Raw genomic sequence first — 24,839 nt, forward strand, 5'->3', positions numbered from 1 at the left:
CAGCCCTACCCCACATCAGAAATGGGTTCACTGGTATTGTTAGGCTAATGTACTGAAGACTTCTGTGAATTGTTGATGCTTCATTTTGTTTTGAACAATAGATGATAACTAAGATACAACCAGATCCACTGCTCTGCTGGATATTAGCTTGCAAGACTCAAAGGTATCTTGCAAAAAAATTGGGGTTGTGCTGTTTTTTTGCTTTATGGTGAATGAAGGCCTTTTTTCAAGGTAACTGTTTCCTGTTGTTAAACTGTGCTGTCAGTGATGTGTGGTTTCAGTTCTATTAAATTGTTTCTAGTTTCTTTCAAAGAATGGTAATACATGAACCGCTACTTTATATGAAGATAAGCTTATGTAGTGTTACAATTTTACTGAAAAATTATGGGGATGCTAAAACAGAATTCCTAAGTAGAAATAAGTCTTATTTCTTTTCCTTATATGGTAGCTCTGAACAGTCTGATGATGAAGAGGCTGAAGATGTACCACCTACATTTACATATATAAATGATGCAGACCAGTCACCAGACATGGATGAGGTGGAAGACATCAGAGACGCTAAACTCCAAACACTGAAGGAACTCTTTCCACAAAGAAGTGACCAAGAATTATTACAAGTAATACTGTTTGGTTTTGCAGCCTATTTCCAAGGCAATATGTGTTTTTTAGTGCCTTCCATGTGAATGGAGGAAGAACTTCTTAATTCTTATTTACAAAAGCGTATTTCCATTTGATAAGATTTTAAAATTTAATTACCACACTCCGAAAAAGTCCCCCTTTAGAGCTTTTACATTCTTATTTAAATATATTAAGAACATGTTCGTGCAAACGAGACTAAACTGTTTGCTAAATAACTTACAGAAAGAAACACCTGTTTAACAGAGGTTAGCCCTTTCCCCTCTCAGTAAAAATGATCTTCAGCCCCATTTAGACAGGCAGAGTAAGGCAACCGATGTTTGCTGATCATCAGCCACTATATAGTTTTGGGTTTTTTTAATTTTTTTTTTCTAGTATAGTCAAAGGCATGGACTTCAGTCCCACACGTTATCGTAGATCTTTTTTTTTTTTTTTTTCATAGTCCTAGTCCTTAGTTTTCCGCAATGAAAATGAAACCTAGACTACTGCTTTGGGACTTCATGAAGGAGAATTTCCATACAGCTTCAATTCATTTTGACTTAGAGCTACATCTCTGATATTTCTCATTAGTCTCAGGTGGCCTGCCTAATGCCTATTGGCTGCTGTTGTCACAGTATGGATGCTTGCATTTAAGCCCATCTATACTATGTAATGGTTGACAGCTCTACCCTCCTTTAGCTGAAATTTATTCTGTGCCACTTTCCTCAGATTAAGACCTCAGTCACACCTGTTCAATTTAAATGGTGCTACACAGACATGTATCTATGGCACTTCTATATGGCCCCCATTGCCATAGTATGTGAGCACTTCTCCATCTTTACTGTATTTATCCTCATTGTACCCCTGTGAGATAGGGAAATATTCTCCCCACTTTACAAGTGAACTAAATGACTTTCTCAGGGTCACACAAGTAGACTGTGGTGGATCAGGGTATCAAACCTGTGTATTTCTTGTTCCGGATTAACATGCTAACCACTGGGCTATGCTTCCTTTCTGAGAACTTAAATAAGTAGTGAAGGCTTAATTTGAAAATGTCATAGGTGTCACCGATGTGTAGATAGGAAAGAACCCATCTTGACTTTCAGATGTCAAAGTGAGTGTTCAGAGCTGGTTTTTGGACAGGGGGAGAGGTGAAAGTTTTTTGAATGGCCTCTGCACATTACCAGTGTTAGCGAGATGCCAACCAGTGTAGTAGAAGCAGTGCCTGTTGGAGTACCCACAAGCCCCACCCCATAGTTCTAAATGTTTGCGGCAGTGTTATAAAGGGGGTAAGGGGCTTCAATCATCTTAGTTCTTTCCAAATGTGCTAGTGTATGAACCTGGAACTTCTGGCTGCTCTTACTCAAACTTAGCTCTAAAACAAAAATGAACTTTAATGCCTGTATATGGTTGCATTTTATTGTTTTAGTGTAGTTTCAGGGAATAAATCTCTGCTAGCTTAGTTTTTAAAGCCTTGGCATTTTTAAGTCAGCCAAATTGAGTCTCTCCTTTCACCATAGCCTTCCTGGGTCCTTCCTGAAACCTATCTTGGTCCCCACTGCCTAGTATCTTTCCAAGTGGATTGGTGTTGTATTGAGGTATGTGGGTGCTCCAACTGGCACTGTTTCTTGAGAGTGCCACTCTGCTCAGCTGTCGGTGCACGTTCTCAATAATGTGACTGTGTAGAGGATCATTGTGAAGGGCGCTGATTAGTAGTAAGAAATCTTCTTTTTTACTTGTATACTGAGTAAATTTGGGTTGGAAAATACAAAGTGCCATTTTTAGTGTCACTTTGCAGGGAAGAATTGCACTTCACGGTGTAGTAAGGGTCAGAAAAATGAGTAAATATTACTTAATTACCCAGTAGATCGGCTACCTGATTTGTGTTCAATCATATCTGCTGACTTAAGTGACAGTTTTTTAGCTATTAACTGGAACGCCTGTTAGCTGAATTGACTGCATTGTCATGAGAGAGTAAGAGTGCTTCTGTTTTGGTTCCCTATCAACAGAATTTTCTAAATTCTAATGGCAGGGCTAATTTTTGCCTTTGTTTGCACCTGTGCAACATTCTTCTGGACATTGTAAACAATAGTCCTTTTGTCACCCCGTACAGCCCGTCCTACCAAGCCCTCAGGAAATGAATGATTCTAGGGTGAGTGGTGCTTGCTTAAGATAGCTATCCTATTGTAGTCAACCTGAGGCATTGTGTAATGATTAAAATTGGGGGTGAGAACATGGACTCCTGCGTTGTGTTTCCATCTATGTCACTGACTCGTTCTATGACCTTTGTCAAATTATTTCACTTATGAAATTAATGCAACACTTTAGAGGTGTTGAAGTTCACAAGTTTATAAAAATACTGAGAGCCTGAAATGCAAGATGTTATGTAACGGGAGGGAGAAGGGTCTGTTCCTAGATTTGGGAATAAGAATTCATATAAACTCGGAGAGCAGCACAAGATACCCTATTTATGCACATGATCCAGGAAGTCAACTGATATGAAAGACTTAGCACGAAGTAATAAAACTGCTAAATAGAGAATGTTTATATTTACAACTCGATGGAATTTTAAGCTTCCAACGTTGTAATTTTAACTAAGGTAAGTTTTTGAAGAAATTAAAAGTGAACACTGATGTCTTGAGAATATTCAAGAAGTGCAATAAGTGAAAATTGCCTGCCTGAAAAGCAGTATTTCAGTCCATATTTTTGCAGTCCTTCCAAGGCAATAACTGGCACCTCTAATTGGCTTGGCTAATGACTGCATGTTACTGTGGTTAGATTTTACTATAAATGTTGTAAAACGGTGAAATAATAGTTTCAACCATTACTTAGCACCTTTTTTCTGTTCAATTTGTCACTGATCACTTAATTTTTCTCTTGTTAGTTGATAGAATCAACAAGCACAATGGATGAAGCAATAGCTGCTGGCTTGAAGTTCAATGATGAAGGTATGCAGTAACCTTTACCACTGGTACGTTATACCAACTGTGCATTATTCAGGAAGATTTTTCATATTGCAGCAAACTTGAGGGGAGGATATTTAAATTGAAGTCCAACAAGACATGTATGCAAAGAGGAAAAATATTCACACCGTTTAGTTTTTCCCTTCACTTAAACTGTTCTAGATTCTTTCCATGCTCTCACAATAAAAGGAGAGTTTGGTGGTTTCTGTAGGTCAAGGTTGCTTTAATTTATGAACCCAAAATTATATACATTATTGCTGGCTTCTCTGTAGAACAGGAGTTGCAGATTGAGTAATTATGGGGAAGTGATCTTTTTTTAATGTCATATGTAAGGAAACTGCAATGGGGTACCAGAGCTTTTTACCTCTCGATCCTGTTCAAATCCAGCGCAGATCAATATTGACACTCATTTTATCTGGTTTAGTGGCCCATGTGAAGTTGGCCACTAAAATCCAGTTGGCTGGATTCTAATTCTGAATAAACAAATGCCTACGTATTGATTGGTACTTTTTAGAGTATTATATTCATGGTTTGTTGTGAATTAAGTCTTAAAGTTTTCCTCAAAGGACCTGTTGAGTGTTAGCTCAGTAGTTTTTGCCATTAACAATGAATGCAGGGAAGCAGCATAAACCTCTCTAGATTCAGATAAACTTTTATTAGCAGTAGCATGAAGAAGTTATTTCCTTCAGGGCTTTTTCATGAGTAAATTCAACCAGTAAGGTTGTTTGCTTAGGATGAGTGTTTGAAATATTAAGTCAGAATTGTTAGCCATCTTGCGTATCTCCATACATTTGTGGAAGCTCTAACAAACTCTGTCTTTAGGCCCGAGAGTTTTTTTTTTTTTTCTTAATGTTGCCTTATGGGGTATTTGAGATGCCTAGTAACGTGATGGAAAATCCCAGTGTGTGAAATGGTACAGAGCAGAAAACATGTGACACTCTTACTTCTTGGCTTTCTTCGTGTCCTCCCTATAAATCCAGAGTCAAACCTTTTTCCCCAGGATTAAATTGTATTAGTTTTATTGGTGGTTGGTGGCCTATGCAAAAACCTGAATTGTGTGAGATCGAGGTAATAGAATACAATAATGTCAAGATCAAATAATACAAGAGATGAAATAACAGGTTTTGGTTATGCAGTTTCCATCTAGCTGCAGGACCTATACCCAGTGTCCTTAATGAATTGGAGACAGAGCCGTCCCTAGTGGAGTGCGGGGCCTGGGGCGGAAGTGATGTCACTTCCTGGACTGACTGCGCCAGGGGCGGGTAGGGAGGCTGGGGGAGGCGGTGCCTCCCCAAACAGCCCGAAGTGGTCCCATGCATGCTTTCCCCCGGGCCCTGCACCACTGGGCTCCAGGGGGCTGAGGCCACGCCACCCGCCTTCCCAGGTCTGGGGAGACTGCAGAAGCGCTCCCGTGCTCTCTCCATCCCGGTGTGCTCTCCCTTGGGTGGAAGGGGAAGGCTGGTAGTAGCCTCCCCAGCCAGTGGTTCGCCTGCTGCCCATGCAGCGCCAGCCAATTGCACTGCCATGCGGGGCCTCCTAAAATGGGCGGGGGGGGGGGGGGAGACCCGGAACAGTCGCCCTGATTCCCCATCCCCTTGGGATGGCTCTGACTGGAGGTGTGAAAGTGAGAAGTTATCTGTAATAAGATCACTTTCAGTTTAATTGTCTGGAAATTGCTTTAAATGATCAAGATGTCTTTCAGGTTAAAGATTTAATGTTGGTGTTGTGTGACATTAGCAGAGCAACAGCTCAGTGTCCCTATGCCCTAAGAGAAACTAGTTTTTTCATCTCTCCCATGCACTGTGCTTGCTTACATTAGGAAGTAATTTATGTGCAATGATCCTCTATGCATCTTGAGACTTTGATCTATTGATAGTATAGCTATGACAGATGCTTAGTACTATCAAATGGTTTTAATACTTTCTATGTTGTGTTGTGTATGTTTGAGTGCACAGCGAATTTATACTTTCTGATCTCCAAAAAGCATTTGAAATTACCATTATATGTATGATATGCTGAGGATGAGAATTGTGATGCGAGTAATTGAAAGATAAAACTTAGCGATGAAATGCTTAGCTAGACCTGTTTCAAGAAATAAGTCAAGTCCCACCTGGAAGAAAATTAATCCTAAATTAAGTGGGTATTATTATTATTTCCAAATTTATTTTAAGTTAAAATAATTTTATATAAGTCAGCATCGCATTTTTAAAATGTTCGTTCCAAAATATTTGCTATGAGCTCATGCCAAGTTTGATTTCTACTATATGGGCTTTACCTTATAGCCATACTTTTTCATACAAAAATGCAATTTCATGTCCTTGCCTACAAGCCCACAGAAACAGGTGTTCTAGGAAATAAAATTATGACAAAAATGACATCTGCTACTCTTATTTAAATGATTTAGGCAGGAGTTAGCATGTCTGAATGCAATGGCATAAATCATCCGACTTTGGGCCTGTTTTTAGAAGAAGAGACATCACTGAACACCTGCTTTCCTGCCTCAACACGTAATTTTTTTTTCTTTTTGTGAAAGTTTACAGCTGATTGGGTGAGAGAGAATAGGCAAAATTCTTAATTACCTGGGTTATTCAGATTCTCTCTGGCTAATGACAGAACTCATGTTTATAGCCAGAAATTGAGTCATAGCCAGTTTCTTCATTTAAACAATTTGTAAGTAGTAGGAACAGTTTAAATTGTTTAATATTAAAATTAAATATTGAAATATTAAAAACATAAGTTCTCAAATTTTATGGAAAAGGTATAGTTAGATTATTTGAGTGCTTTGTTCAACCCTGAAAAACAGCGTGGAAACGAAGTATGAAATTGAATCAGTGGTTTATAGAATTCAGTTCACTTTTCTTTTTTGTGTGTTACTGAATGCTGGTAATATTGGTGTTTATTGACTGAACTCCTTGTATTTTTGAGTGCTTGTTCACATCTGTATATCACTGTAGGTCTGTGTGTGACCAATGCAGTCGTCACTAGTACTTGTCAGGGCAGCACATGTGCCCCAGTGCATCCCCATGCATGCAACCAAAGGTGTAGAGGGTTGAGCTGCTCCAACCCACTTTCAGTTCCTCTTGCCTCTCTTTCCCCTCCCCACTGGGAATTGGAGCTCCAGCTTATGGTTCCTTTTTAGGGTTTAGCACTAAATTCTTGTGTAAATAGCTCTTAGTTAGGTTTAGTGTGAATAACAATAGTTTTTCTTTGTCCTTTTTGTTTGCTCTTCTTCTGAAGCCCAGAGGTGTTGATTCAGCACAGAATCCCTGGGCTTCAAACATTGCCCTTCCTGTGAGACTGTTATGCAGGTGTCAGTCATACTACTAAATGCCTTATTTGTCTTGGAATATGTGAAAGAGAAGTTAATCATCTGCAAATCATTGAAGAGGAGAACTCGGAAGTCCAGGGAGTTGTATAGGAAGGGAACATCTCATAGAAAATCTGCATGTCCAGCCTCTTACCCACACCATGTCAGAATGGACAGAGTTCATGTTTTAAAAGCAGTGCTCCAGTTCTGTCTGTTTTATCGTCGCACCTCAGGGGAATACAGACGCACAAGTCTTCAGAAAAGAGCTGTTCCCTTTCACCTGGACCATCCTGGAGTGTCCCTAAAACTTCTAGGTTTTTGGAACTCAAGGCTGCATTGAGACCAAAGAAGGGGTTCTCAGACATCCACAAGCACTGTAGCAATGCCACTTGTCTGATAGGTTGCCTTCTGAGTCCTCTGGTACCAAGATTAGAGTGAGAAATTTGATTTGCTGCTGCCTGGTACTGTGAACTTATCTATGCTTTATCGGTACCGTTGACTCCAGAGCCCCATTCGTCAGTACTGTTGAGACTGGTTGGTACCTGCTGTACTGACTTCCTTTCCAGTGACTTCTTTTCTGTCACCCATTCTGACAGCAGTGTATACTTCGGGATTCTCAGTACGAACTCCCAACCCTTATGTCGTAGCCAAAGATTTCCTGTATCTGTTGATACTGGACTCTCCACTGTTGAAGTTGAGAACCTTGATGCCAGCCCCGATATCATTCTCAGTGCTGACCTCAACTTATATCCTGGTACTGGATTGACACAATCGTTAATTTTTGGCTCGACTGCAGACTTTGGTGCCGGCTCCAGAAATGTCCGGATCCTGCGCACATACTAGGCAAGCCAGATGGCTCTTTACACTGATTGATACTGCTCCACCTTTACATCTGGAATGTCTGTTCTCTTTTTCAGGGTCTGAATCCAGTAGGGAGACATCTTCTGTGAGGTCGTGAGCATCCATTATTTCAGGAAGGCATTCTATGACTCCCTTTTCCGTTCAGTGACTGAGCAAAGTCATGACCCAAGAACCAGAGGAAGCTATTACAGAAGCAAAACATCAAACCCATATGCATAGATAGATGTCCTGTCCCGATGAGGTCATAGTATCTGAATCATTTCCCCCTCATTCCAAATGTTCACGAGACTTTTCAGGAGCTCATGTGTAAGGTGGCTTTTGCTCTGGGTATTCAAGCTGAGGTGGTTTAGGAAATTTTCATAAACTTACTGATATCTTGCATTCTGCTGTATTAAGGAAGAGTGTCTCTATCTATTAATTACACTTTAGCAGATACTGCCAAACTTCTCAGGTAGACCCCAGCCACTTTGACTCCCGCAGTACAGTAACTCCTTGCTTAACATTGTAGTTATGTTCCTGAAAAATGCGACTTTAAGCGAATCCAACTATAGTTTTTTGTCTGGTGAAAAAAATTTCCCTGGTACCTAACCCCCCCCTTATTTACACTAATTCTTATGGGGAAATTGGATTCGCTTTATATATATATATAAATATATAAATATATAAATATATAAATATATATATATATATATATATATATATATAAATATATAAATATATAAATATATAAATAAATATATAAATATATAAATATAAATGCAAGATATTAGTAAGTTTATGAAAATTTCCTGAACCACCTCGGCTTGAATACCCAGAGCAAAAGCCACCTTACACATGAGCTCCTGAAAAGTCTCATGAACATTTGGAATGAGGGGGAAATGATTATACAACACACACACACAGTATAAGTTTTAAACAAACAATTTAATACTGTACACAGCAATGATGATTGTGAAGCTTGGTTGAGGTGGTGAAATTAGAGGGAGGAAGAGGGTGGAATATTTCCCAGGGAATGTCTTACTGCTAAATGACGAATTAGCGTTCGTTCGGCTGAGCCCTCAAGGGTTAACATGTTGTTGCTAATGTAGCTTCACGCGCTACAAGGCAGCACGAATGGAGGGAGGGGAGTCAGCATGGCAGACAGAAACACACACCGTGTGGGGAGGCAGAGGAGGGGAGAGAGATGTGCATTGCCCCTTTAAGTATGCTGACCCAATTCTAAGTACATTGCCTTTAAAAAAAAAAAAAAAAAATCAGGAAGTTGAGACAGCAGCTGTGACCAACAAGCTCTTTCCATCCTCAGCTCTGTCCTGTCCCAACCCTGCTCTATATGGAGAACGGGTAAGTCAGGGGCCAGAGTAGGCGGGAGGGGGACACCCTGACATGAGTCGTCCTCCTTCCTCCCTCCCTCCGCTGCACAGCGAGCAGGAGGCTCCGGGGAGGAGCTTCAAGGCAGAGGGTAGGAGCAGCACCTGGCTGTTGGGAGAGGGACAGCTGAACTGCTGGCAATTGCTAGCCTTTTGGGTGGTTGCTGCCCTGGGAACTTAGGGGAGCGGGGAGCTGATAGGGGGTTTGCCCGATCCATGCTGGTTCCAAGCCCCCACCAGCTAGCTGCCAACTGGCTGCTCTTCCTGCAAGCAATGGACAAAACAGGCGGCTGCCAAACAAAGTTATAAGGGAGCATTGCACAACTTTAAATGAGCATGTTCCCTAATTGATCAGCAACAAAACAACGTTAACCGGGATGTCTTTAAGTGAGGAGTTACTGTAAAGAGAACAGACCAATGGTATAGTGTACCCTCCAAGGGATTTGAACAATTTTTCTCATAATCTGTAGTAGGCTGGCTGGTTGTCACCACAGCCAGTGAAAGATTTTGCCAAGGCCTATTCAAATTCATCCCCAAGGATAAAGAGCCCAAGAGAATTAGACTTCTTAGGAAGGTAAACTCAACATCCAACCTTCAAATGCACATAGGAAACTACTAGATATTGCCTAAAAATAACTTCATTAATTTGGACTCCGTGGCAAGAATTATTGACAAACTCCCTGAGGATAAGAGGGATGATTTCAATTCCACAATTAGAGGGTTAATGGTGCATAGGCGTCTCTGCAGGTGGCACGTGACATGACAGACATAATGTCTAAATCTATGGCAACAGCAATTTATATGTGCAAATCCTTGGGGCTCCAGGCATCAGGGATTGCTAGGGAGGTACAAGCGACTATTGAGGATTTACTTTTTCAAGGGGTGCAACTTCTTCATTGATAAAACTGATGCACTATTGCACGCTTACGGACTCTTTGTTCACCTGGAGTCTGTTTGAGTTTTGCTTTATTAATAAGGTAATTGTTGATTAGATGCAAGAAATATTATGAAGAAAAACTTGGAATGTATTTGAAACATTCTGTTCCTTTTGTATACAAAATAGCTGTTGAGTGATATCATGTAACTTTTCTGTATTCATGGAACACTGTCATCTTAGTATTTTGAACAGGCTATTTTTATAACACCCAACTGGTGGTCCTGAGAGAGACAATTTTTTTTCTTTGCCATCCTGTTTGCTTTGCACATTTCACAGCACTTTGTGGTCAGTTTCGCTGTTTCTCATATATAGAGCCCTGCAAATCTGCGGATATCTGCTTCATATGCGCGGACCATTTTTGCGGATGGTGAATCAGATGCAGATACAACCATGCAGGGCTCTACTCACCAGCGGTGCCTGGCCCATGGAATCTGGCTCAGACAGCCCTGGGGGTGTGGCGTGCTCAGGACTAATGGCCAGCAGCCAGTAGCTCGGACTGGGCAGCAGATTGGAGTTGAGGCTGTCCAGCACCCACTTGCCACGCTGCTTTCTGTCCAGCAGCTTGGACTCCTTGGGCGGTTTCAGCATCCCCACCATGGCCCAGCCTGGCAGCACTGGCCGTACTCCCAGTCTTGGACCTGCCCCTCCAGTTCCTGTATAGCAAATTGTTAAATTTTATGCAGTATTTGATTCCACCCTCTTAACGTTAATAAAGATGAAAAGTATAGTTCAAAGGGAATTGGTTTTTAAATTTGTCACCATATTAGAATAGAATGTTTGATTGCTTCTGCTCCCAGATGCTTAACATCTGCTGTAAAAATCCTATTAATTCTATATTGCCTAAAAATAATTGGTTCCTATGCTGTTTTGTATTACAAGGATGGGTGTGTTTACACAAATTCTCACATTTGTTAAATCTGATATTTCTCAAAGTTCACATAATTGGTAGCTTCTGTAATGTTGATTTGAATGATTCTGCTGTTTCAGGATGAATTTCTAATTGATGTAATTTTCAATTCTGCTTTTTTTTTTTATTTTTAAAGCTGCATCCCGAAAAAGGAAACTAAACCAATCACCCACAAACAATTCTGAAGACAGTGGTGACCAAATTTCAAAAAAGCAAAAAACGAATTCTGTAAGTGTAATCCTTTCTGTCTTACAACCACAAAATAAATTGATCCCTGGTGGCTTTGGGAACATCAGGAGCTTCCTGAATTAGTGCCTTATCTCAGGAAATCACACCTCTCATCATTGGAGTTAATAGCTTTGCTTCCCTGTCTCTGACAACACTCCTGACTTAATTTTTTCGTTATTTCTTGATCCCTTTTATTTTCTTGAGATTATATGCTTCATTATTCTATGTGTATTGAATTATATCCGAGTGCCAACTGCAGTCTTGTCATGGGAAAAAGGGAACTACAATTAAGGACATGGTCCTGTGATGTGCTCGACACCATCAGTTCCCATAAAAGTCGGTGGAAGCTGTTGGGTGTGCAGAGTCCAGCCGCATCAGATCCTAAGTTAAGCATCAAGAAATTGCTTAAGTTTTTCTGTATAATTTCTCTGAGGAAGGACAGTGATATATATAAAATAAAATGGCAATTTAGTTGTGTTGTGGGGAAATGTTTACAAGGAACTTAGAACAGTTGGGTAATTTTGGGTAATGTTGATAACCTTAGCTAGTAAAGAGGAGCTGTATTCTGAAGGTGACTCATTCAGTCTTTTATCTGATATATTTGATGTACAGTTCTACAATCCCATCTTCAGGCCAAACCCTGGAAAAGAACACGGTATCATGGCAAAAGGATGACATTAGACTATTGTATAGCAAGGATAGGAATTCTTTTGTTAAAAGTAAAGTTGGGTGGAGAAAGGCAATTACATTTCAGAGGATTTTGTTACAGTAAATTCTGCTTAATAGCAATCTTGATTATTACCAATTTCTAATGGCAACATATTGCCAGCGATTACATCCACACCTATCATCATCAATGTTAATGAGATTCAAATATTAACAAGAGGCATGCTGCTTACTAACAATTCTTTAGAGGAGAGGTCCTACCTGTAATCAGATTCCTGGCTCTGAGCATGCACAGCTGAGCACGTATGTATTCGCCATGGCTTCCAAATTTCTCAACCTATTTCTCATCAGTAAATTTGGGTTCTATAGGCCCTGTGTGAGCCTGGTGCTAAGCAAATCTGAGTAGCTGAGAAGTTAGTTGTCTCAAAGTTGGTTGTTTCATGCATTCTGAAGAACAGCCGTAACATTTTACAGGAGCATGGGAGCAGCACAAAGAGGCCGCAAGCATCAAGGCAATGGAAAGGAGACTGATGCTGGTGAAGCCCTGGGGCTCTGGTTTCAGCATAAGCTTGGCCAAGATGCTCGACTCTGGGCTGATGTTGAAACAGAAAGCGAGTCAGCTGGCAGCAGAGCAGTGAAAGGAGTTCAACCCTGCGGATCGCTGGTTCTGTCGGTGGAAAGCCCAGCACAATGTCATTCAACATAAGGAACTTGGCAAGAATCAAGATGCTGATCTGGTGGCTAATGAATGGAGGGTGGATGCCTTACCTAGCATTCGAGAGGAGTTCCAGCCTCATGATATTTTCAGTGCTGATGAGACTAGTCTCCTCTACTGAGGCTTTCCTGAAAGAGGCCTGCTTGGTATGCTTAAAGAAGGGCTTGCAGGAAGGAAAAAAGCTACGGACCTCATCACGGTGCTGTGTTGTGCAAACATGGATGGGACAGAGAAAGGGGTCTCTTAGGTGATTGGAAAGAGCAAGTGCCCTCGTTGTTTCCTTAAGGACCACTTAAAGGTGCCCGTGATCTACAGAAGTTCAGCCAATGCCTGGATGACAAGTGTGTTGTTTGAAGAGTGCTTAGAGAACTGGAACAGGGAGTTGCGACTACAGGACTGCTGTGTCTGCCTGTTGATAATTGCCCAGCTCATTCAATTAATGTAGAGCTATCACACATGTTAAAATTTTTGCCTCTGAACACAGGCTCCATCATGCAGCCGATGGAGATCGGGGTCATTAAAAACTTCAAAGGTCACTGCCATGCTTGTCTTAATGCACACATCATGGCCTCTTTCTATGCTGACCCACATCTATGAGTAGTGGATGTTGCCAAAAAAATAACTCTGATGCACTTCATCTCGCTAAGGAGTCATGGGCTCCTGTTCTCCTGAAGACTATTCAAAACTGCTTCAGAAAGGGAGGGTTTGTATGAACAACAGAAAATGCTGGCTTGGTGGACATTAATGTGCTGGCCGATGTTTCAGTTCCTGATGGTCTAACAGCAAAGGAATTTGAGGCCATTGTTGAGTTTGACAGTCATTTGGAGATGGAAGGTGAGTTCACTGACGCTAAATGTAGAGACGGTAGAGGTTGTCAGGTGCCTACAGGCTGAGGCACAAGTGGACAGTGGATGGGACGACGAACCTGCGGAGCCTTCACTTATACAACAGCTACAGGCAGTGGATGTTTTCTGCAGAATATGCCAGAATCATGGCTTTGAGAGTGGTTACGAGGCTGCACGCAAAATTGAGAAGGATTTACGATTGGAGGTGGCAGACTGTGTGAAGAAGATAACACTGGACAAATGGTGTTCTTAAAGTTTTTTGTATATGAAATACAGTAACATTTTGTGCTGCTTTACTCTGTGACACACATGAGGAACACTGTAAGCTGAACTGCACTGTATTTACAGTTAGACACACATAGTAAGTTTTCTTGGGTGCTTTTTAAATGCTTGTCATGATAGAACTGTGTGCCACTGTAGTCTTTGTGACCTATGGCAACCTAAGATTTCCTACATCTGCTCTAAGCATTGTGGTACACTATACAATATATCCATTTCTGTATGTCACCTTTGATTTTCTTCTTCAGAACATTGTATCAAACTGAAAGTTAATAAACAATTCATTGTACAATGCATCATTGTTTTACACTCATGTCTATGTATCCCCCTGAAAATAGTACCTTCTGCTTATTGGCAACTTCTGGAAAACAGCAACTTTTCTCTTGGAACTGAGAGGTTGCTGATAAGCGGAATCTACTGAATTTAGAAATCTGGTTTAGTTCTGATTTGGAGGAAAAAAAAAAAACCTTTTTTTTTTTTTTTTTTCCCTTCCCCAAAAGGGAATGGAGCTAGACTGCCCTGGAACCATGGACTTTGGGAGCCCAAGCTGGCAAGGAGCTAGCAAGCTTGGGAGATGGGACTCCGGGGTTCCAGGCTCCTGCATTGCTATTAGCCTGCCAGGTGGGCTGCTGGGGAGCCATGAGCCTGGAAGGTCCAGGCTGCTGAGGAGCTGGGCTGATGAGCTGGCAGGAGATAGGGCAGGCTTCCAAAGGAAACCCGGTAGCTGGGTTTTGAAACCTGCCTGGTGGGCAGTGTTCTGTTAGAATCTTCAAATTAAATAATCTCTACGAAACATTTTGATTTCAATAAATCAAATTCCGCCAAAAAAATTGTCTGAATTTTTCTAACCAGTTTCACAAAAAGCCTTCATAAAATATTTGTGTTCAACCTAAATGAACAGAGGTGAGAGAATTACAAATTAAGGGCTACCACTTACCTTGGTTTGCTAATTAGTGACTAGAAACTAGACGCAGTACCTGGACTTGCTAAGTGTTCATTTTAAATGTTACTGTAGTTTTTAACCTGGGACCCATGTGCTCCATAGGCAGGAGTGCTAGCAGGTGAGCTGACAACTACTGTTGGGCAATTCAGTAGCTTCTAGCATCATGCAGCTAAACATCTGAGAGGTCTTCATGAACATTAACTAAGCCTCATAACACCTCTGACACATAGGTAAGTAGTAGTATAACCATTTTACAGATGAGAGAGAGAAGTAAGGTGATTTGCCTGTATGTCTGGTGATTCATCAGTACGTGCGTACCACTGCTAATATTGCTAGGCAGCTGCATTGTGAGCTTGATCATGACCTTCACCTCAGGTGAAAGGGGAGTTGGTCTATCACGAGCTCTGTCCCTGGCCTCTGCTGAGAAGGGATTGCACGTTGGCCTGACTGATGTGGTGAGTTTTAAAGAAGCTTCCCTACTGTGCTTATGTGATCTAAAAATATGCTTAAGCACGTGATTCCCAGAGCTGGCTAGAAAATGCTGCTGGCCTTCATCCACTTGGTCACTTATCATTGGTGGCTCACGTGAAGTTATCTGGATGGTAGAGAGATCTGGTTATTCTTTTTGTAGGCCCTACCGCACCCCATATTTGGAGTCGTTGTGTGGTGTCCCCCACTTGCTGATGTAGAAGTAACCTAATGTCCTACATCCTTCCCTGAGCTGAGCCCTTTTTGACCTTGACACTGAAGTCATCAAGACTTGCTGTTGGTGTGGATGTTGAAATGACCTGGAACCATAATTCTTTAGTTTTTGTTCAGTACCTCATGGTGTCACCAATGGACTGGGACTTTTGCTGGCTTCACTCCTGCTGTTTGACATGCTCTGGATCTTATCTTTGGGCTGGGCTGGGAGATAGAAGGTGTGAAGATCAGATTACAACTTCATCTAGACCAAAGAATAAATGGTCAGTTTTCAGAATGAAGAGCGGTAAATAGTGGTGTCCCCTAGGGGTCTGTACTGCGATCAGTGCTGTTCAACATACTCATAAATGATCTGGAAAAAATGGGTACACGGTGAGGTGGCAAAATTTGCAGATGATACAAAACTACTCAAGATAGTTAAGTCCCAGGCGAACTGCAAAGAGCTACAAAAGGATCTCTCAAAACTGGGTGACTGGGCAACAAAATGGCAGATGAAATTCAATGTTGATAAATGCAAAGTAATGCACATTGGAAAACATAATCCCAACTTTACATATTAAATGATGGGGTCTAAATTAGCCAATGCCACTCAGTAAAGACATCTTGGAATCATTGTGGCTAGTTCTCTGAAAACATCCACTCAATGAGTAGCGGCAGGTAAAAGGGCAAACAGAATTTTGGGAATCATTAGGAAAGAGATTAATAAGACAGAAAATATCACTTTGCTTCTATATAAATGCATGATATGACCGCATCTTGAATACTGGGTGCAGATGTGATCACCCCATCTCAAAAAAGATATATTGGAATTGGAAAAGATACAGAAAAGGGCAACAAAAATCATTAGGGGTCTGGAACAGCTTCCGTGTGAGGAAAGATTAAGAAGACTGGGATTTTCAGCTTGGAAAAGAGACCACTAAAAGGGAATATGATAAAGGTTTATAAAATCATGACTGGTGTGGAAAAATTGACTAAGGAAGTGTTATTTACTCCTTCACATAACACAAGAACTAGAGGGTCACCCAATGAATTTAATAGGCAGCAGGTTTAAAACAAGCAAAAGGAAATATTTTTTCACACAATGCACAGTCAACTTGTGGAAGGAACTCTTTGCCAGAGGATGTTGTGAAGGCCAAAACTATAACAGGGTTCAAAAAAGAAGTAGATCAGTTGATAGAGGATAGGTCCATCAATGGCTACTAGCCAGGATAGGCAGGGATGGTGTCCTGAGCTTCTGTTTGCCAGAAACTGGTAATGGGAGACAAGGGATGGATCACTTGATGATTACCTGTTCTGCTCATTCCCTCTGAGGCATCTGGCATTGGCCACTGTCAGAAGACAGGATACTGGGTTGGATAGACTATTGGTCTGACCCAGTATGGCCGTTCTTATGTTGATTTTTTTTTATGTTGTTATCATTAGTGAGTCCATAACAGAACTGTGAGTAGAATCTGGAAATCCTGGCTCCTATTTGTGAGCTTTAATTGCTAGGCCACATTCCCTGTTTCCTGTAAACCAGTAGGAGCTATAATTATACTAGACTCTGTGTTGGACATCTTTTGTCAGGAAATCTTTTATAAGGGTTTCGTATAATTGTGTTGTGCCTTAATATGATATTCCATTTCCTGAGATTTTACATTTGCCAAAATTCTGACACAAGGTTGAACTTTATAATGGCTTTAAAGGGCCATTTTTTAACGTGCAAAATTCCATTGTTAACAATGTGGGTTGCATAAAATCTCTCACTTGAGTAATTGGCTGTTTCAGTTGTTTTAACCATGTCTGCCTTCCCTTTCCCTCTCTACAAGAAGAGTTGTCAAGACTGAATTATTTTCTCCAAAATGTCATGTTAAAAAAAAAAAAAAAAAAAAAAGCAACTTGATTGAGCACTGTTGGTTAAAGAATCATATAGATCATATAAAACCACTCTTTTTTTTTTTTTTTAAAGAGGAACTGAAATGATTTTAAGTTGGCCAAGATCCGTTTGTTGTAATTTGGTAAAGAACCTAAAATTTTTGATGTCTTTTATTTCTTATTGAATTCAGACTTTTTCCTCTTTCAGTACTCTAAGAATTTTCTATACCATTCTTGGAGAGTTTTGTCTAATTTTGAACACAGTTATAAATGAAGAAAACAGTATTAGTCACTTATTTCTGTCTGCACAGCTCAGATATTTCTGCACATTGTTTTTATCATTCAAAGGGTGACTATTTAAAAGGTAAGCAAAGTTAGGCATGTTCTTTCATTTTTGTTTGAGTAGTAGTATTATGATGCATTAAGTGAAATGATCTCTAAAATTGCTACATCTTTTCTGAACCGTAGCTAGAAGGGGCAGAATCTCAAAAAGAATGGGAAAAGCAAGAAGTTCTTGTAAAGAAACTGCAAAATAAATTTCCCAGTTTGGATAAAGAGGTAAGCTATCGTGTGTCTTTTGGGGACAAACCTACTGTTTTATATAAGTATATAAAAATGTAATAAGTGCACAGGACCAGATTTTAAGCCCCATTCTACCCGCTTAACCACTTACCTGGCTAAGGGGAATTTCTAGGTGGCATGGAGCCAGCCAACTGACCCGAGCACAAGTAGTGTTTCTAGGGAAAGGGTTCATGGCAGGAACACTTTTCTGCTGCTTCTGTTGGTCTCTTGAGACTGTAGGCAATTGGACATATTTTAGAATATGTAAATCCTGTTGCCCCACCCTCTGGTCGTGCACTACGCATGGGTTGGCCAGACCAGAGAGTCTGACTCACAGTATGAATGTATGTGAAAATTATTCAGGTATACTACATTATTTTATCATTAAAATATTCATGTTGTTTTTAGAATTCAACTTTTTTTTTTAAACTGAAGTAGGCTTATCTGTATAGATAATTACATGGGATACGTGGTTTTTAGAGGAAGAATGATTAGAAACATGGTTGTATAAAGAGCTGAAGTAGATCAGCAGTCAAGTAGAGAATTCAGTCAGCTTTTAGTGGTTTTATATTTTAAATGTGGAAGATCAAGTATACTATCTATTAGGAAGATGGTAAGTTGATGTTGTGCAGTATTCTGAAGTTTGTGTACAGCGTTTCCTTGTGTTTTCATCGAGAATACTGTTAATTCTAATTAGAAGACCTGTTGCATCATAGGGCGATAACTGAAGTTAGGAACAGTTTTAAAAAAATAGGTGCTTATTTACAATATATTTTGTATGCATCGTGCATCCTGTGCATAAACGAATGGATTAATCAAAGGTTTTATCCCATACTTGTTTTGAGAAGTGTTGCTCTTGTTCTTAATTGTTAAAAGAATATATTTTTTGCATAATGGTGAGATAATAAATGTTGTTTTAATAGGAACTGAAAGATGTACTTCAAGAACATAACTGGGTGTTTCATGAAGCACTGGAGTCTTTAAAAGTATTTGCAGAAGACCAACAGGGTAAATAAAGACAGATTTACAGTCTACTTTATTCTGTAATAAAATAACAGATGTCAGAAGTGTACATCTCCCCAATGTCTAAATAAGACAGTCCTGACAGTGATTAAGATAATATCTTAAAAGTTGCAGTGATGAGCAAAAACAGTTTTAAGGGGGGTGAAAGAGAGGAAAAGAACGTAAAAGAAAGTTTATATGTTGAATTTGCATCCTATTTTTATGGAGTTGCATGCCTTTTTATGTGGAAATTAGGGCAAGTATATTGGTTTGTCAAGTGCAAAGCATAACTCCCTATTCGTTTATATGAAAACATGTTTGTGATAAAACGTCAAACATGATTCTCTTTGAATTGAGTAGTTCAAAAAGTACTAATTTCAAGGCAATAAGTCTATCCTGTTTAAGAAGTCTTTTAGCACAGAAGTAATATTGAGACTGTATTTAGGGTGAAATAATGCGAACAATATTCTTAAAAGTCCAGTGAAATACCGGTACATGAGATTTGATAGAAATAGGCATTATATCACTGACAAATCTGCAGACGATTACAAAGGAAATATCCCATATTTAATGTGAGCAGATATCTTAATTCTTTCATATTGCAGTAGTGCCAGAAAGCACCAGTCAAACTCAGGAACCGCAGTGTGCTTGCTACAGTTCAAAAGTAGAGACTATTCCTGATCCGAAGAACTTACAAAATGAAATATCATTTCAGTTGTGTTCCCATTAGAATATGTATGTCACAAATACATAAACAAATGTATCTTTTTTTAAATCAAGTCCATTGGTGATGTGATTAAAATCTCCAAATTGAGTTTCTTTAAAAGGCAAGGCCGAGCTACAGAAACAAGACTTCACACATGCAAAAGGCTATTTTACACAGGTCTTTTATTACTCTAGTTCTCATAGAATCATAGGACTGGAAGGGACCTCCAGGGGTCATCTTGCCCAGTCCTCTGCACTCTTGGCAGGACTATTATTTAGACCAATCCTGACAGGTGTTTGTCTAACCTGCTCTTAAAAATCTCCAATGATGGAGATTCCACAACCTCCCTAGGCAATTTCTATAATTTTCTCTGTTTAAGACTTTTTATGTTTTCATGTTTCATTGTTGGCAGAATATGTTGATAAAATATGAGGGAAAAATACAGAATCAAAATTATAGATTAGGATCATATTATGTTTATTATGCGCAGCTGTGCACTTGCTTCCAGGAAGAGTGGTGAGAATTTATTCCCAGAATTACAGAGGCTGTGTCTTAGGGTGTATCAACACAACAAAATAGTTTGTTTGTTTAGATAGTATATGATGGGCTGTTGGATCGCTATAGGCTGATAGGTGGATAAATGTGCTGTATATATTATGGAAACAACCTATAATAGGTTTGTGCATGAATGTAATAACTTGTACTTAAGTGTGCTTCTCGAAGAATCATTGGGACAGGATAGTGCTTTTTACGTGATCTCTTGCATGGAGATGAAGATATCAGTGTTGAAAGGTAGCTGCTCATTGCCTTTCCTTAGTAGGAAAAAGAGCTGCTTAGGATTTATCAACCTAAAGCATAGGTAGACAGGAGAATAGACATTCCAGTATTAATAGTATTAAAGTATATTTTTAAATTGAGGGGTCAAAAGGATACACCTTGACTGTTTTTTGCCTAGAAAGGACTAATAATTTATTTTAACAAAAAAAATGAGTTATTTTCTTTGAAAACATGATTAGGGTTATAAAAAATCAGAAGTTCATTACTGAACCAAAAACATTTTGTTTTAAAAAGCTCTAGTTGCTCAAGTTACTTAACGTTTGCATGTTTTTGGTGTCCCGCCCGAAATGCTGCTGTGAGATGTACTAAAGAGAGACTAGGTTTATGCTTTTTTTGTGGTGAAAGCATGTGTTAAATCAGGCTTGTTTGCTTAATCTATCATCATCATTTTTTTTTCCGGGGGGCAGGGGAAAACTGTTACATTAAAATCAAACTTTTGAGTCAGACTCCTTCGAGTATGAAAGGTTGCTTTATACATATTACAATTTTGACCATTTTTGCCTTGATGCAGTTAATTAAATCATTGCGTGACTGGCAGTGTAACTTAAGTCCTACTAATATAGATACTCTGAATTTATATTAATGATAGTTAACAAGTTGAAATTACTTGACTTTTAATTAGAATTGTATGAAGTGTTTTGATCTTATGGTTTAAGTCTTTTCATTGTGATTCCAATTACTTGATGATTTTGTATTTGCTGTGGTAGTTACCACATCTTTCTAAATATACAGGGAAAGGTTCCAAAGGCAGATTGAGTTAAGTTTTACAGTTAGTAAACTGAAATTTGTTTCGTTCTATATCTAAAGCAGAGGAGAGTGCTGGCATTTACATGAGCCTTTATTTTGAAAAGCAGCAGTTCTTTTGAAGATTTTTTGCTCTTGAACAATGCATCTTATTTGTCATTTACTTTTTTACATTACATACACAGATGTGCAATGTCCTTCCAAAAGTGAAGTTTCTAGTTGGAACGAAGTCTCCACAAATAGCAAAAAGCACTATAATAATGACACTAAAGTGAAGGTGAAACAGAAATCTTCTGCAAAAGCTCAGAATGGCTTTAGGAAAAAAGATAAAGGCAAAAAAGGGGTTTGGAGGACTAAGAGAGAAACAGAAGATTCAGAATACGAGTCAGCTTCAGAAGGTGGTAGCTCCCTTGATGAGGACTACAGCAGTGGTGATGAAGTGATGGAGGATGGTTACAAAACTAAAATACTTAGCTTCCTGCAAGATGCTTCACTTGGTGAACTCACTTTAATTCCTCAGTGTTCTCAGAAAAAGGCTCAGAAGATAACGGAGCACCGGCCCTTTAATAGTTGGGAAGCTCTGGTAAGTCTGCATTCTTTTTTTAATATTACTACTGTGTTTATAGTCAAGGTATCTTCAGTCTAGGGAGGCATAGATGGGTGTCCTTATCCTGATTAGGCTAAAACACTATATACATTTTAAGCCAATAGCATTTCAAATAGTGTCATATGACCTAATTTTGAATGAATAAAGGGGCGATTTTCCTGAAAAACCCAAGCTGATTGGCTGGCAATACTGTCACTCATTCTTTAGCATAGAAACTTGGTTCATTTCACTGCAGAAGAAGAAATTAGAGCTTTCATTTAGGAAGGAGTTGTTTGCTCGCCTGTTCTGATCTGTTTTAGCTGAAAAACCATGCAGAAGGCAAGAATGTAGCAGAACTTACACTGCAGCTACTTTGAGCAGCAGCAACTTCCAAGGTAGCTCCATGATTGAAGATGTTAGCATGGATATTTTAAGCTTCACCATAGGAGAAGCAAATGTTTTGTTCTGTTTTTCTTTTAATATTGCAACTCAGTCACTAGCATGGTTTTGCTGGCTAAGCAGTGCGGCCATTTTAAGGATTGTAGCAGTCAGCTGTATTTTTAATCAAAAAGGTAAAAAGCATCAGGAAACCTAAAAGACATACTGTCACTGAATGGGAAAATATCAGTCACTGGTAAGTACGCGACGTACTGTCACTTCCTAGGTTTTATTTATTTTCAAATGTGTTCCATAATGTGTGTGTTTGCTTAGAGTTTTGTGTGTTTCAACAAAGTGAAAGACATCAGACCTGATCTGTGCAGCATTGTGATAGGAAATTCGAAGCACTCAGGCAGGAAACGTTGTGGATTTCAAAAGTTTTTCTTAATCTACTGTGTGATGGCACTGGTTTTTGGAGCAAATATGTTTACAGGCCCTTTTAAAGATAACTGATATAGTTTTTTCATCAGTATGTGTTTAAAAAAAAAGTCTATTGTGTGCATGTTTTTGAGAGTTGTTTTTTAAAAAAGGTATCTTTTTATACTTAAAGAGGAAGACATTGTAATACAATGTAACCTTGCACTATTTTTTGTGCAAATATTTCACACCATAAAAGTGTGAGATCTGGATCAGATATTTCAGAAAATTACATTAATAATCACATAAGTCATAAAGTATTCAAAAAATATAGAAGTACAGCTTCACAAATATGCTGCAAAAGAAATTCGTTTTGCCTGAAGCCTTTGGCTTCTTAAAGAACATCTGTCATAATTCTGTTCCTTTCCGAACTTGTTGGGCTTTGCCTGAGCTGATTCTTTGGAAAAGTATTTGCTGAAGGGCTGCCTTCTCCCTCTCTATTTGCTAAAATATTTAAACAGAATCAAGTTGTATGGGCTTGTTTGATTGAATTCAAAATATTTCTTTCATATAGATTGCCTTTGTCAGCACTCACATGTTTCTATAGTTGCTGTAACCATATGTCCAAAATGTAACGAAGATATAGCAAACTAGTTTTTAGCAGATGTTTAATAGGGATATAGTTTTAATTGTTTTTTAAAAAATCCAGTATTCAGCAACCCAATACTTTCCCTACTAATAAATTGGAATAATATAACAATTTGGATATTTCTTTTTTTATTAAAAATTTAAAACTAAGCCCACTCTCCAAGATCTTTTTCTCCAAATTTTTTCACATGTAAAATACATGGTAGACTATTACAAATTATCTTGGCTTGTACAGTATTAGAAAAAAAAACTTGTAAACCAAAAATGATAAGGTTAAGGGCTAGCAGTGTATTACAATAGATATCCAGAAACTGTAGTAAAAGCTTCATAAATGCATAATATAGGAAGGCTTGCATTTCAGTTACCAAGAGTACTGCTGTATTAGAGATAGGTGGAAAAGTTAATTTTCTGAGAGTTGAATTGAAGGTCTTATTCTATGAAAAATCAAGTCTCAGCTCTAAAGAATGCTTTTTTCTGTTCTGAAAAATCAACATCTTAATTGCATTGTACTGGACAATAATCTTTAAATGTAGTATATCAAGGAAATGCAGATTGTTGTAACTATTAGGAATATTTTGAAGTTACTTAAAATTGAATCTTAATGGCTGAGGCAGATTATATAGCTATTTCTCCTGATGAAAAGTAGAAAGTATAAGGATATAATAGTGAAAAATGTGTTGGAATAAATAATTCTCGTTCATTAAAGGGGAGGTAGTTAAATATGTAAAGGAAAGTATAGGCAGTTGAATGGTAAATATGGTAACATTAAATATGTACAAAGAATATGGAGTAGAACCATAGAGAAGTGGCATTAAACCTAAAAAAGTTGGTGTCCCTGTTCATAAAAGCAAGGCTTTACTATGGTTGAAACATTTAAGTTGGCTCACGCTAATTTAATGACATCTACAAGGGTATAGTTACAGATTTTAAAAGAAAACCATCTAATAGTACTTTTGGGGTAATGTGGATCACTGTCAAGGTGGATTTCATTCAAATAGTCATTCTGCTAAGTTACAACTTGAATATTTCCTTGGTACTTTAATTAGGTACCTACTTTTATTTATGTAATTGATACTTTCACATTAAAGTCCTTGTGACTTTTTAAACTGTAGGAACATTCATGTTGTGAAAATACTGGCGAATATAATTTATTGGGATGAATGTTTTCTAATCAAGGAGTATGCATGTCTGGGTCACCTAGTTCTTAGCAAATATTTAAATTGTTGGTAAAGTTACTTTATTCTTCAGTTGTGGGAATTGCTGGATTTTTGTAGTTTGTATTCATCTTTTTCTCCTGTTGCAGATTTTTGAAGGTTCTATACATTATGATCAGAAATGTAGCTAACTGAAAACTTTCTCCCGATTCCTTTTTAATCTTCCAACAATATTGAATATACAGTTTGTTTCTAATTTGTTTTATTCAAACCCATGTTAGTGTGTGCTTCAGTTCAAGGCAGGGTGAAAGAAATGTGCATACAACTTATTGTAATATATTTTGCCAGTAATTCAGAAAGTTACAGCATTTTCTCTCCAAATTCAAGATTTTTTGAATATTGTCTTCCTGTTGTTCTGGTAGATTAGTGGCTTTTTATGGAAGGACAATGTGTATTTCTCTTAACAGTGTCCTTTATCTTAGTATGGCCATTTCAAAATGCAGCTGATTGAAATTTGGTTTAAGACCAAATGTTTTAAATAATCTGTGCAGTATCAAAATCTGTTCTGTATTTTGCTCCTTGTTTTAACAAATGCTTTTTGTCATTCTGCTTAGTTT

At 38.7% G+C, this 24,839-nt stretch overlaps 1 protein-coding gene across 8 annotated transcripts in view; it reads left to right on the forward strand.

Annotated features, from left to right (window-relative positions):
• Positions 1 to 24,839, forward strand: part of SMARCAD1 (SNF2 related chromatin remodeling ATPase with DExD box 1) — a 78,712-nt gene that overhangs the window by 19,147 nt on the left and 34,726 nt on the right. For 6 of the 8 annotated variants that reach the window (XM_073340708.2, XM_073340713.2, XM_073340712.2 and 3 more), the window contains 6 exons: positions 449 to 617; positions 3,500 to 3,563; positions 11,094 to 11,185; positions 17,658 to 17,747; positions 18,674 to 18,758; positions 21,225 to 21,622. In XM_073340708.2, coding sequence (XP_073196809.1) covers positions 449 to 617; positions 3,500 to 3,563; positions 11,094 to 11,185; positions 17,658 to 17,747; positions 18,674 to 18,758; positions 21,225 to 21,622 — 898 coding nt within the window. Of the gene's footprint in view, positions 1 to 448; positions 618 to 640; positions 2,768 to 3,499; positions 3,564 to 11,093; positions 11,186 to 17,657; positions 17,748 to 18,673; positions 18,759 to 21,224; positions 21,623 to 21,851; positions 22,260 to 24,839 lie in introns of those variants that run through there. The other 2 variants (XM_073340715.2, XM_073340716.2) reach the window with 2 other exon arrangements.

This window comes from Lepidochelys kempii, chromosome 4, assembly GCF_965140285.1.
Source record: "Lepidochelys kempii isolate rLepKem1 chromosome 4, rLepKem1.hap1, whole genome shotgun sequence".
Lineage (NCBI taxonomy): Eukaryota > Metazoa > Chordata > Testudines > Cheloniidae > Lepidochelys > Lepidochelys kempii.